At 39.9% G+C, this 14,234-nt stretch overlaps 2 protein-coding genes across 3 annotated transcripts in view; both read left to right on the forward strand.

The window, feature by feature from the left end:
* LOC114932388 (acyl-CoA Delta-9 desaturase-like) overlaps nucleotides 1–8,008 on the forward strand; it is a 29,158-nt gene extending 21,150 nt beyond the window's left edge. For both annotated transcript variants that reach the window (XM_085483521.1, XM_085483519.1), the window contains 5 exons: nucleotides 4,756–4,961; nucleotides 5,082–5,212; nucleotides 5,341–5,546; nucleotides 5,645–5,827; nucleotides 7,557–8,008. In XM_085483521.1, the coding sequence (XP_085339647.1) occupies nucleotides 4,772–4,961; nucleotides 5,082–5,212; nucleotides 5,341–5,546; nucleotides 5,645–5,827; nucleotides 7,557–7,800 (954 nt within the window). In that variant the 5' untranslated portion in view covers nucleotides 4,756–4,771 and the 3' untranslated portion in view covers nucleotides 7,801–8,008. The remainder of the gene's footprint in view (nucleotides 1–4,755; nucleotides 4,962–5,081; nucleotides 5,213–5,340; nucleotides 5,547–5,644; nucleotides 5,828–7,556) is intronic.
* Nucleotides 8,009–13,277: 5,269 nt separating this feature from the next.
* LOC146722923 (uncharacterized) lies at nucleotides 13,278–14,030 on the forward strand. Its single transcript, XM_085483529.1, has one exon. The coding sequence runs from the start codon at nucleotides 13,278–13,280 to the stop codon at nucleotides 14,028–14,030; it is 753 nt and encodes a 250-aa protein (XP_085339655.1).
* The last annotated feature ends 204 nt before the right edge of the window (nucleotides 14,031–14,234 follow it).

Genomic DNA, 14,234 nt, shown 5'->3' on the forward strand with positions numbered 1-14,234 from the left:
TGATATAAAATATCTTTTTCCAAAGCGCACATGCAAATCGTTCTGGGAGAAGATATTTTTAAAAGCAACTAGCAGACGAATATATCATCTCTGATATAAAATACCTTTTTTTAAATAACGAAAACGCACATGCAAATCGTTTTGGGAGAAGATATTTTAAAAGCAACTAGCAGACGAATGGATCGTCTTTGGCATGAAACATCTTTTTTTGTTACTACTGCAACTTTATAACTATTATTACTACTATTGTACTATTGTAACGACTATTTAATACTACTATAATATTTCTATTGTTAATAACTATTTAAAATAAGCAAGTAACTGCTTTATTTTTCAGAAATTGTTATTTTTCAAAATTATATATATATATATATTTATTTATGTAAAAAAATTTTATAAAAATTGAACCCCATAAATTTTGAATAAGAATGAGGGGGGTATCATTAGAATATCAAAAAATGTATAGATGGAGAAAATCTTGAAAATTTCAAAATCATGTTTATTTTTAGAATGATCTCAAGAATACAAATATGTTTCACTGTGGACATCAGTTGCAGGACACCTTATAAATACATACATATATACATACATACATTTATATATACATATATACAATATATATGTATGTATTATAATGTATGTACGTATATACAGGGTATAATGAATAATCGGATATTATTTATTTAGATCTTAATTTAATGTTTAACAACATTTCATTATGAGGATACAATCAAGATATCTCTCTTGACCAGTAAATCAGGAAGTCCATACTCATAAGTGATTGCATGGTACGGTCGCTCAAACTCAGTATGTATCAGTAATGGTGGTTGTCATACACGATGACTTGTTTAGCAACATATATAAAAAGACAAAAAACTGACTTTATATATTTATTATTTTAACATTGTTAATTACCGTCTTTAATGTTTAAGTTAAGAGTTTAAACACGGCTTTGTAATATAAATATAAATTTAAAGTGTAAGACAGGCAATAAGAGCCAATCGCGGCAGACAGTGCGTTATCCCAACAAAACTAAATTTTTTTGTTAGAATTAAATATCTATGCACAAGGCACCAAATTTTACTTGGTCACGGCCAAGATTTAAAATATGAAATAATCGGGTTTAATTCCCGATTCAGCGACTTTCGGATCTATTATTTTCTTTTGCATTTTATTTATTTATTTCTGTAGGGGGGTTAAAAGATTATTGAAATTAAATTTCAAAAATGAGATTATTTCATATTTTAAATCTTGGCCGTGACCAAGTAAAATTTGGTGCCTTGTGCATAGATATTTAATTCTAACAAAAAAATTTAATTTCGTTGGGATTTAATCGTTGGGATAACGCACTGTCTTCCGCCATTGGCTCTTATTGCCTGTCTTACACTTTAAATTTAATGTTTAATATTACAATTCAATTTATAATTAAAATATTTGCATTGCGCTGAAGAAGGCTTAAAATGTCAGCCGAAACGTTCGCATAAATGTTTATTTCTTATGTATTTATTATTTAGTTTAAATGAATTTTATTAATAACATTTGACACTGTATTATGTTTAATAGCTCTTATAGCCCTTCTTTGTTTAAAATTATTATATTTTTAGATTATAAATTTAATTATTTTTATTTATGTAATGCAGATTATTTTTAAAAAATTATATATACGTATACATGTATAAGAGAATGCAATGTAGAAAAGAGAGAAGAGCCAGAGAGATAGAAACAGGAACACAGAGAGACAGATAGATCAATAGATAGATAAATAGATAGATAGGTTGATCGATAAGTAGATCGATAGATAGTTCGATAGATAGGCAGATAGCTAAATAAATCGATAGGTATGTAGATATACAGGGTAGGCCATTTTAATCTTTCCACTAAAATTTCTCAAAATCCAAAAATTTAAGACAAAAATGTTTCAGATAAAAGTTGTATGGTTTCAAGGGGGACATGAGATGGTGTCATTGATTTGACCTTGAATAGCCATTTGAAGGTTACGTAAAGGTCAACTTTAATTTCTTAAATGGAACACTATATTTTTTCTTGCATACTTTTGTAGCTGACTTCGAGATCTTTTCAAAACACTACAATAAAATATTTTTTCATGAAGTATTTTTCGAGTTATTAAGGCTGCAAATTTGCAGTATTTTGACATAAAATACAAAATATCTTGGGAAATATTCATTTTTCGATTATCATACCTTAATACTTTTATGCACAGAATAATGAGATAAATCAGTTGATGTAAAGAAAACACATAGTTACCTTTAAAAAAAAATATGAAAATTGCAATAAGCAGTTAGATAATTTTTCTTTAAGACAACTATGTGTTTTCTTTACACCAATTGATTCGTCTCATTATTCTGTGCATAAAAGTATTAAGGTATGATAATCGAAAAATGAATATTTCCCAAGATATTTTGTATTTTATGTCAAAATACTGCAAATTTGCAGCCTTAATAACTCGAAAAATACTTCATGAAAAAATATTTTATTGTAGTGTTTTGGAAAGATCTCGAAGTCAGCTACAAAAGTATGCAAGAAAAAATATAGTGTTCCATTTAAGAAATTGAAGTTGACCTTCACGTAACCTTCAAATGGCTATTCAAGGTCAAATCAATGACATCATCTCATGTTCCCCTTGAAACCATACAACTTTTATCTGAAACATTTTTGTCTTAAATTTTTGGATTTTGAGAAATTTTAGTGGAAAGATTAAAATGGCCTACCCTGTATATATATATTTCTTTATAAACATTTTCTACGCATACATACGCATACATATATACATACATACATACATATATGCATGGATATAAAGAAATATACTAATCTTTTCATTCAGCCTTTCTTGAAGGAAACTCTATGTTGACAAAAAGGCAGACGTTTTGCGTTATATTATTTTATGTATGAGAGAGACGAAGATAATATGACTATCTGTTCTTGTCTAACTGCACGATTGCAGTTTTCTCTATCGCGACATCGCGCAATTAATTTTCTGCTCTGTTTTATTCCTAAATGTCATTTCGCACATACACATGTAAATGAAATATTCCACAATCGAGATCTTTTTTATTAGACTTTTAAACTTGTAACGGCGCAGCCGTTACTAACGCCTCGCGGGCCGATCAGCCGCCCGCCACGTGAGGCTTTGGCGCCTAAAGGCGCCCCTAATCGTTCCACACGGGCCGCCCCCACCCCGGGGGCGCCCCACCGCGATCCCGGCGCGGTACCCCCGCCACGGACTCGACGCGGAGTAGGGGACCGACGGACGGGTATATAAGCCGGCTCGGCGGACGAGCCGGCACCAGTCCCGTTCCAAATCTCCCAGACCAGGCAACGGGCTTCTCGTTGTGAAAGTGCCGGGTTTCTCGGTCGCTGGTTCCTACCGTTAGTATCGGGCAACGGGTTTCTCGTTGTAACACCGGGTTTCCCGGTTTCCGGTCTCCTCCTGTAATACGCCGGGCGACGGGCTTCTCGTCGTTACACTGGGTTTCCCAGTTTCCGGTCCATCCTGCTATCCGCCGGGCGACGGGTTTCTCGTCGTTACACTGGGTTTCCCAGTTTCCGGTCCATCCTGCTAACATCCGGGCGACGGGCTTCTCGTCGTTATACTGGGTTTCCCGGTTTCCGGACATCCTTATAAGGCTATATGCCGCCGTACGTTGGCTTCACAGCTCCCCGTTTTGAATAAAGGCGTTACGCCAGTACCTAGTATCTCCAGCATCGTATACCGGGTAAATTGTAAGTCCCATCAGGACACCGCTATCGGCTATGCGCCTCCACCTGTTGTATCTCCAGCATCGTATACCGGGTAATTCGTAAGTCCCATCAGGACACCGCTATAGGCTATGCGCCTCCGCCTGTTGTATCTCCAGTATCGTATACCGGGTAACTTGTAAGTCCCATCTGGACACCGTTATAGGCTATACGCCTCCGAGCTTGTAAATACATCGGACGCTCCGTCCGATCCTCACGCTTTGTACATATACCGGGTAGCTCTTAAGTTCTTTGTTCAGGCTTTACGCCACCGGACGCTCCGTTCGATCCTCCCGCTTTGTACATATACCGGGTAGCTCTTAAGTTCTTTGTTCAGGCTTTACGCCACCGGACGCTCCGTTCGATCCTCCCGCTTTGTACATATACCGGGTAGCTCTTAAGTTCTTTGTTCAGGCTTTACGCCACCGGACGCTCCGTGCGATCACCGTTCACTACGTATCCCAGCGATCCGCTAAACCCGTAGGATGACCTGTAGCCTGCTGTTAAACATTCTTTTCGTTGTTCTTTTTATTTGAATAAACCCACTGTTTTTATATTAAGGAATAAGCGAGTCTGAATTTCCCCCTTCCTCCCGAATCCTGGAACCGGCGAGCCGATCCGCGGCGTCGGGAAAGGTGAACCGTTACAAACTTACTTCTGCAAGTTCACTAATATTCCTTTATGCAATTTTTTGGAGGAAGCGATCTTATTTTGTACGTATAAATTATGAAACTTTTATACAAGCAAATATTGTTATGACGTGACGCGAGAAGCAAAAAAAACTCGTATATAAAAATTTTTTGTCTTTTTATCACAAATTCAGACCGCTCCCTCCTTTATTATTGTATTAACTTTAATCGTGAATTATAATGCTAATGAGTAAAAATTATATGATAAAACATTATACAATGTTAAGAATTATTATGTGTTGCAGACTATTATTACAAAATTTATATAGAAGCTGCACTTTTTACTATTAAACACAATTTTTTACAGTTTGACATTTAATATAATGAAAAATTTTGTAATGAAATTTAAAGAGACTGTGAATGACGAAATATTGACAAAAGAATCACATAAGGTCAATTATGAAATGAAAATTGTTTGGAAAAATGTGATTATTTTCACTTATATTCATCTTTCCATCCTTTACGGATTATATCTGTTTGCTTTTTACGCCAAACTGTGGACGATTATCTGGTGTATGTTTTTTTATTTATTTGTTATTATTCCATAAGATTTTAAACTACATTGCACATATTCAATACAATAATAAAAATAAAATACATATATGTTATCGAATAATTATTTGTAATTTATAGTTTATATTATTGCTGTTCTTTCGGGTTTTGGCATTACTGCTGGCGCTCATAGATTATGGTGTCATCGGTCTTATAAAGCGAAATGGCCACTGAGACTCATTCTTGTAATTCTCAATGCTGCTGCTCTCCAAGTAAGTTTATTGTTAATGTTTTTCTTCTCGTTCAAGTGTATTGTAAACTTTTGTTAGCTATTATTTAGAGTTCTACATTTTATTTCTGTTTTTGTGGTATTCAAATTTTATTAAGCTATAATTTTTAGGATAACATTTTCGTGTGGGTTAGAGATCATAGAACGCATCATAAATTCACTGACACTGATGCGGATCCGTATAATGCGCGTAGAGGATTTTTTTTCTCGCATATCGGATGGCTTATGGTTCATAAACATTCGGACGTCATTATCAAGGGTGCTACGATTGACATGAGTGATATAGAACAAGACCCCCTCGTGGTCTTTCAAAGAAAGTACGACAGGCATAACTTATTTTTACGGGACCAAATGAAGCATTGTTCGTTTGACTTTATATATTGATATTATCTTTTTTATTCATACTTTTTTTTAGATGGTATTCATATTTGGTAGTACTCTGTTGCTTTATCATACCAATATTGGTACCTTGGTTGGCATGGAATGAGAGTTTCTGGTATGCATGGCACATGTCCGTGTGCAGATATGGTTTAAATTTAAATTTTACTTGGGCGGTGAATTCTGTGGCTCACTTATGGGGTGAAAAACCATATAATAAGTATGCATTTGTGCAGTATATGTGACTTATTATGTACAAATATATATGTATATATATTTATTTATTTAAAATTAGTGAATCGTATTTATAATAATTCACATCATATCGGTGCTTAAAAATTACACAGGCACACAAAAAAACAAAAGTGGTATGTCCGAAATACTAGACTCCCTACGCCTTGGTTTTTTGGTCCTCTGAACCCAAATCCGTTTAACTTCATCAAGTCCCAGTTTTTTATAATCTCAAAAAATATGAAATTTCGGGGTAAATTCGACTTTATATAAAGAAATCATTTAACTCTTGGCTGAAATTTAATGGAAACGTTATGCCGATGATATATGTCGGTGTACTGAACTATCATTCCTATTTATACTAAAGATATTTTGCATACCTTCTTGAAATACGAGATCACAGCAAGAAGAAAGCTATTTTTACCGTGAGTAGCGCGCTCTCTTGCTCTCAAACGTTCTGTGTAAAGGCATTCGTTTTTTTCGCTTTCTCACTCTTTGTAGTATATTTCTTTTCACTGTCCAGTAATAGTCAGCCATCATATTTACATTCCACCTTCCTTGATATCGACATTCCATTTCTCTGATATCTTGATGGAATCGTTTTCCTTGCTCTTCGCTATAATCACCGAGATTTTCTGGGAACCAATCGAGATGCGAATCCAAGAAATGTATCTTCAAATTCATCAGACATCCTAATTCCTTAAAGTTTTCAATCATTTTTCCCACCAATTCCTTATAATCTGGATTTCTGTGATTTCTTAAAAAATTTCCGACAACGTTTTTGAAATTAAGCCATGCTTCTTTTTCGATATCATTCATTTTTGTAGCAAAGACCCCATCTTTTAACTATGTATGAATCTGAGGGCCGTTGAATATTCCTTTCTTCAATTTAGCGTCAGAGACGTTAGGAAACGTTTGTCCTATGTAGCGAAAACAATCACCTTCTTTGTTTAAAACATTTACGTATTGCTTCATTAAACCAAGTTTTATATGGAGAGGCGGAAGTAAAACTTTTGATTTGTCAATCAACGATTCCTTGATTATCTTCATGGATCCAGGTTTCATTGTGTTCCTTTCTGGCCATATTTTTATCCTTTTTTAGAGCAGTTGTCATCGCCCGTACTGTTCATCATGTCAGCAGATTCAGTACTCAAGTAGCAAACTAATGTCACCAAAAAAACGTCAAAATAATGTCATTTTGCTACCTGGGTAGTTTCTATCCGAACATGACTTCATCATGTAATGGATGCAAGAAGTATTCAACTTCTTATAGATCGGAAAAATAAGTAAACATAAACACAAGATTATTGTGTTTTTTACGGCACGAAGACAATCGATGGTCCATTTTTATTCATCGCATCTAAGTAAAGAGTGCACTATTTACAGTAAATATAGCTTCCTTCTTGCTGTGATCTCGTATTTCAAGAAGGTATGCAAAGTATCTCATAGTATAAATAGGTATGATAGTTCAATACACCAATATATATCATCGGCATAACGTTTCCATTAAATTTCAGCCGAGAGTTGATTTTTCCATATAAAGTCGAATTTACCCCGAAATTTCATATATTTTGAGGTTATAAAAAATTGGGATCTGATGGAGTTAAACGGACCTCGGATTTTGATTCAGAGAACCAACAAATCAAGGAGTAGGGGGGTCTCTCGGACATACCACTTTTGTTTTTTTGTGTAACAAGTGTTATTATTATATTATATAGATCAATCAGCTCTACCGACAATATTGCAGTTTCTATCATGGCTCTTGACGAAGGCTGGCACAATTATCATTATATTTTCCCTTGGGATTACAAAACAGCGGAATTTGAAAATTATGGGTTGAATTTTACCACAGCATTTATCGACTTCTTTGTTTATTTAGGTTTAGCTTACGATTTAAAAACTGCATCCGCCGACATGATAAAAAAACGTTCTCTTCAAAGCAATGAAAATAAGAGTTACTAACTAATCGTGCAAAATTAAAGGATCCCTCGACTGTCTATATTAGTAACAAAATTACGATTTTCATATTTCTAGTCTTTTGTTGCATTAATTTGACAGAATTAAAAATCCTTCTTCAAGATTGCAATATATATCAACGATCCCAAGAAACTCCAATTTTATATGAAAAACGAGAAATGAATACGAAATTACAGTTTTTCTTATCTATTTATATCTTAGTATGGCGTTTCGAATTGCAAATAAACTGTCAACTCATAATGTGTTTTATGATTTCCACGTTAGATCCGCATTGATCCTCTTTTTTCTACCTCTTAGCTTCTTTTTCTTCTCCATCACCTTCCATTTTTGTTCCTCTTTCTCCAATTCTATCATCACTATCTCCCTTTCTTTCTTTCTGTCCTTTCCTATTTTCCTTATTTTCATTATTCTTACCTTCGCCTCTATCTTCTCCAGCAATTTCTCTGCCCCCTCTCTTCTTTTCTCTTAACTTCCAATCCTTTTATGACTGTTCTTCCTCCTTTTCTCTTTTTCCATTATCTCTAACCTCCTTTCCATATCCCCTACTCTTTTTTCCATTTCTTTTTCTATGGGTCCCTTCTCCTCTTTCTTACCCTCCCTCCAATTCGCCATCTTTTTCTCCAGCCCTTCCACTCTCCTCTTCATTCCTTCTATATTCTCTTTTAACTCTTTCTCTTCTCTCCATTTGCTCTCTGTAGTCTCTTCTTAGCTCCTCCATCTCTCCTCTTATCCTCTCCTCCTGCTTTTTTATTTCCTCATTTAATTTCCCCATCATCTCTTTCACTTCTTGCCACATATCTTGAATTAGTCTCTTTATCTCCCTTTCCTCATCCCTTCCTTTCTCTGGTGATCTCACTATTTTATTATTTTTTTTTAAAAGCCTTTACGCCCTCCTTTCTGTGCTATTTTCCTCCAGCTCCCTTTTTCTTTTCAATAAATTCTCTATACTTTCTAAGCTACCACTTCTTTCTTTTCTTTTTTTACCGTTCACTCCTTCCTCCCCACACAGCACATGTAGATTAGGAAAATGTTCTGAGAATATCGTTAAAGTATATTTAGTATATTCTAAGAATATTCGAAATATGTACTACGATATCAAGTATATACTAAGAAAGTTCCTATGTCTCACTAGTTTGCTTCTCAGTACATACTGAAAATATCTTATAGTATATTCTGAAAATATTTTTAGTAAATTATAAGATATTACATCCCCCCGATGGGTTCCCACTTTGACGAAGTCCCGCGGCTGATAGGGTGGGGGGGGGGGGGTCCGGGGCGGAAGGATATCACCCGTTCAGGGGTATGACCGACTAGCCTGGGCCCCCTTGGCTCGTCCGGCTGCTGGGGCGGGTGGAGGGGCTTGAGGGGGCGTGCGGGAACCGCTCGCTCAGGAGATGGCAACCGTGTGCGCCGGACAAAGCGGAACCTCCCCAAGCTAAAGTGTGTGCAACCGTGCTGAGGGCTGCATGGCGTAAGGGGAGTTACGTCACTAACGGTGCCTCTCGGATACCGGGCGACCTTCGAGAGTATCGAGCCAAGCCCTGGGCATTCGCGGCTCTGCCCAGGTGATACCGCGCGGCCGCGGTACTCGTGGGATCAAATATGAGTACAAGTCAAAATCAAAATGAAAACTTTTCGGAAGTCCTGCAGGGCGTGGCCACCTTAGGTGACGAACGACCTGGAGGAGAAAGCCCGAGCAATTCGGGGGCGGAGCCAAATAAGGCCCAGCCACCAATCGCTAGGGTTCGTTAGAGCGGAGCGGCAAGGCGACGCTATAAAAAACAGAAGCAGATGGAGGCGAAGGGGGAAGCTGCAAAGCCCACCTCGGAACTGACATCTGTTTCGACAGTTACTCCCAGGACGGGGGAGCGAGCTTCTTCTGGGGCGGTAAAGCGACTCAGATCGGAGCATAGCACACCCAATCCTGCCAGTAACACTCAGTTGGGCAAAAGGCCGAAAGTCATAACTGATTAAAGAACTTTTGCCCAATTGACCTCCGGTCTTGTGAGGGTTGCCCTGGTTCCCTTGGCTTACCCTGACAAAAGACTGGAAAAAGACGAGGCATCGCTTCTGAAAGAAACGGTCAGGAGGCGTATCCTTTGCTTAGCAAGGGGTACCAAAGCGCCTACTTTCAGAGGCACCTCGGATAGGGATGGGGCAGTTGTCTTTAACTGCACGAACAGGGAAACTGAGGAGTGGCTTAGAAGCCTAACCTCAGAAATCAAGATCAATGGGATCGAGCTGCGTGCACTGCGGATCGATGAGCTCCCTAAGAGACATCGAATCGTAGTGCACGTTGAGGATCCCACAATACCTGTCAAGGAAGCGTTGGAGCTACTTGACAGGCAGAACGTAGGCATCCAGTCACCGGACTGGGTGATCGCGAAGGGTAGCGAAAGCAGGGACGCCACGAGCACCCACTTCGCTGCCCTTGTTGGGGATGGGGCTTTGAGGGCGTTAAAAGCTCTCAATTTTAAACCCTACTGTGGACTTGGGCAGGCAACGATCAGGTTGCCTGCTGGAGAAAGCAGTAAGGAAGGCGCAAAGGAGAAATCACCGTCAGCATAAATATGGCGGACCGGATTCACTTTACGCAGATTAACTTGCATCACAGCAAAAGCGCCTCGGCTGTACTAGCCAGGTGCGCAGCTGTGATGCACACAAGTAAATATATATTTTTAATACAGGAACCATGGATCATCAAGGGACACATAAAAGGACTTGGCAGCTATGGAAAACTATTCTGGGCCGGAAACACGGACCGACCGAAAGCGTGCATTATAGCGAAAGGAATAGACGCCTGTCTACTGCCACAATTTAGCGATGGTGACTTTGTTGCCATCAGACTGAAAATAAAGACGACCGGTGGAATAGCCAGGGATCTAATTATAGGGTCAGTGTACATGCCCTACGTTTCGGAAAACCTGCCCCCACACGAAAACATGATTAAACTCACGACTTATGCAAGGCAGAAAGGGCTAGAAATACTCCTGGGATGCGATGCCAACTCGCACCACTTGGTGTGGGGGAGCACCGACATAAATCCCAGGGATGAGAGCCTATTCAACTTTGTGGTAGGTATGGAGCTACACATCCTGAATAGAGGAACAGAACCTACCTTCCTGGACTCTAGAAGACAGGAAGTGATAGATATAACCATATGCTCAGGCGGAATACTGGACCTGTTGAGGGGATGGAGGGTCTCTGATGAGCCCTCAGGATCAGACCACAGGCAGGTCCGTTTTACTATGGAGCAAGTACAGAGCCAAGGGTTATGGAAGAGAAATCCTAGGAAAACAAATTGGAGGGGGTACGAGGAAGACCTTAGGAGTCGACTCAAGGAAGCACCCACTAGATTCCACACCAAAGAAAATTTGGAAACAGCGGCAGACTACTTGAATGATGCCATTAAATACTCATATGAAATGAACTGCCCATTAGAGTCAAAGAATCCTTCAGCCAAAGCACCATGGTGGAGTAAAGAGCTGGCTAAGCTAAGGGCTGAGGGGAGAAGACTCTTTAATAGGGCTAGAAATGTAAATACACCGAGATCCTGGGAGGAGTACAGGAAATCTCAGAGAATTTACAAAAAGGCCATAGTAAAAGCTAAAAGGAAAGGATGGAGAAGTTTTTGCTCAAGTATAGAGAGTGCTTCTGAAGCATCTAGACTGAGTAGAATACTCTGCAAGGAAAACCAAACACAATGGGGCTGCCTTAAGCTTCTCAATGGAGGGTACACAGAAACTGCGGAGGAAACCCTACGGCACCTTATGGAAATCCATTTCCCAAGCTTTAGGGAGGACTCAGCAGACAACAACAACAGGCAGAGACCCATGACCGTGCACAAATCAAGGGCATGGAGACTGGCAGCTAAGGTGGTCTATCCACAAGCAGTGGAATGGGCGGTCGGTTCCTTCGAGCCTTTAAAGGCTCCAGGACCTGATGGAATATACCCGATCCTGCTGCAGAAAGGGCTGAGCAGCTTGTTAGGCCCAATGACAAAAATCTACAGGGCAAGTATTGCCCTTAGACATGTCCCCCAGAAGTGGAGAGAAACCAAGGTGGTTTTTATACCTAAACCTGGCAAGAACGGTCACGTCAGGGCAAAGGACTATAGACCAATTAGCCTTATGTCCTTTGTATTGAAGACCTTAGAGAGACTGGTGGACAGATTTCTCAAGTCCAACTCTCTAATACAACAACCTCTAGCCGACTCTCAGTATGCCTACAGGGAGGGCAGGTCTACCGAAACCGCTCTACATCACCTGATAGGCAAAGTTGAGAGTCAGCTGAAGGCAAAGGGCTATGCGATCGGAATCTTCCTGGACATCGAGGGCGCTTTCGATAGCACTTCACACGAGGTGGTAGGGGAGGCACTGATCAGACATAGAGTACAAGAACCACTGGTGGACTGGATAGGAAACATGCTAGTGGACAGATGCTTGACGGTGGAGTGCCAAGACATCTCCATCAGAGGAAAACCAACGAGAAACTGCCCACAGGGGGGAGTCTTATCTCCTCTGTTGTGGTGTCTAGTGATAGACGACCTGCTAAAGGAGCTACAGAGAAAAGGTTTCTCGACCTTTGGCTATGCTGATGACGTGGCCATAGTGGTTAGAAGACCATTTCTCAACACACTAAGGGACCAAGCAAAGGATACCTTAAGGATTGTGCAAAACTGGTGTGAAAACAGATGTTTAACGGTTAATCCGAGCAAGACAAATATTATGGTCTTCACCAGAAAATATAAACCTGAACCCATAGAGACGTTAAAACTCTGGGGAAAGGAAATAACGTTTACAGACTCGGTGAAATACTTGGAACTGTTTCTAGATCCTAAGCTTAGCTGGGGAAAACATCTCATAGAGCAAAGGAAAAAGTTCTATGCATCCATGTGGATGTGCAGAAGGACAATGAGCAAGTCGTGGGGCATCAGCGCTAGTGCAGCTTTGTGGCTGTACAGGGCAGTCTTGCTACCACGGCTGCTATACGCGTCAGTCGTCTGGTGGATGAGAATAAATAAAGGGGAGGTAGAGAAACTACTTAGAAGCCTGCAAGGTAACTACCTAAGGGCTGCAGTAGGGGCCATGAGAACCACACCCACAGAGGCGCTTGAAATAGCACTCAGTGTTACGCCAATAGGCTTGGCCGTGATAAAATCAGCCAATACCACGGCATACTGCCTGAAATGTCAGGGTGAATGGAGAAACACAGGACTGGGACACACCAGGCTTGGTCTTCTCCAAAAGTACCCTATTGAGGGAATACAAGACAGAACTACAAGAAAGTATCAACTGGTAAAACACTTTAAATTATGGATACCTGATAGAAACGAGTGGCTGAAACCGGGCGGAATCATGGACACAAAGGTGGACATGTGATTCACGGACGGATCAGGCATAAACAATTGCTTTGGAGCAGGAGTATATGGACCTGGGGAAAACCATAGGGAGAGTATTCCAATGGGAGGCGACTGCACGGTCTTTATGGCAGAGATGCTCGCCATCCTCAGATGTGCCGAACTGAACCTAACCAAGGAAACAAATTGCAGAAAAATATATATCTGCACAGACAGTAAGGCGGCCCTTCTGGCGTTGGCGGGTGCGACCACCGAGTCTTGCTTGGTATGGGACTGCATGCTGGCGCTGGAGGAGCTGTGTGGAACAAATAAAGTAACGTTAGTCTGGGTGCCCGGGCATCAGGGCATACCGGGAAACGAAATAGCAGACTCACTGGCTAGAGAAGGGGCTAGCAAAGCACCAGATAGTCGGGAGGTGGGAGTGCCCTTTACGATGGGCAAGAACTTCATCAGGGACAGTATAGACAAACAACATAAGGCCAGGTGGGATAATCTGAAATCCTGCCGACAGGCCAAATTCCTGATGAAAGACATAAATGGTAACAGAACCAAGGAACTGCTCACATTGAATAGGCAGAAATTGAGGATGGGGATAGGACTGCTGACAGGACATTCACCAATACTCAAAGCCCACCTATTCAATATCAGACTCGCAGACAGGAAGGAGTGTCGACTATGCAAGGAGGAAAAAGAGGACAGCATCTATATTCTGTACCAATGTCCGGCTCTGGCTAGAAAGAGATTCAGGATCTGGGGACAAAGTTTTCTTAAATCCCAAGAATTAGACAAAACAAGGGTGGTGGAACTCATAAGCCTAGTGGAGAACTCTGGGCTGAGTACACATCACTCAGTTTAAAGACAAGAGTGAGGAGACACAATGGATCTCGCTAAATCTAGGTGCCGTCGGGGGCCAAGTTATGGAACCACTCACTACCCATCTACTACTACTACTAAGATATTACACATATAAAAAGCTAATAAGAGCAGAAATAATATCACGGTTATAAAAACTAGTTTATTACATTTAATCAATATGTACTGATATAAACAATAAAGTTTA

This window comes from Nylanderia fulva, unplaced genomic scaffold (genome assembly GCF_048542155.1).
Source record: "Nylanderia fulva isolate GAGA-0341 unplaced genomic scaffold, ASM4854215v1 Scaffold254, whole genome shotgun sequence".
Taxonomy (NCBI): Eukaryota; Metazoa; Arthropoda; class Insecta; order Hymenoptera; family Formicidae; genus Nylanderia; species Nylanderia fulva.

Bases quoted from the DNA above. Each gene is read 5' to 3' on its own strand.
- LOC146722923 (XM_085483529.1), top strand. From the start codon at position 13,278: ATGGGAGGCGACTGCACGGTCTTTATGGCAGAGATGCTCGCCATCCTC.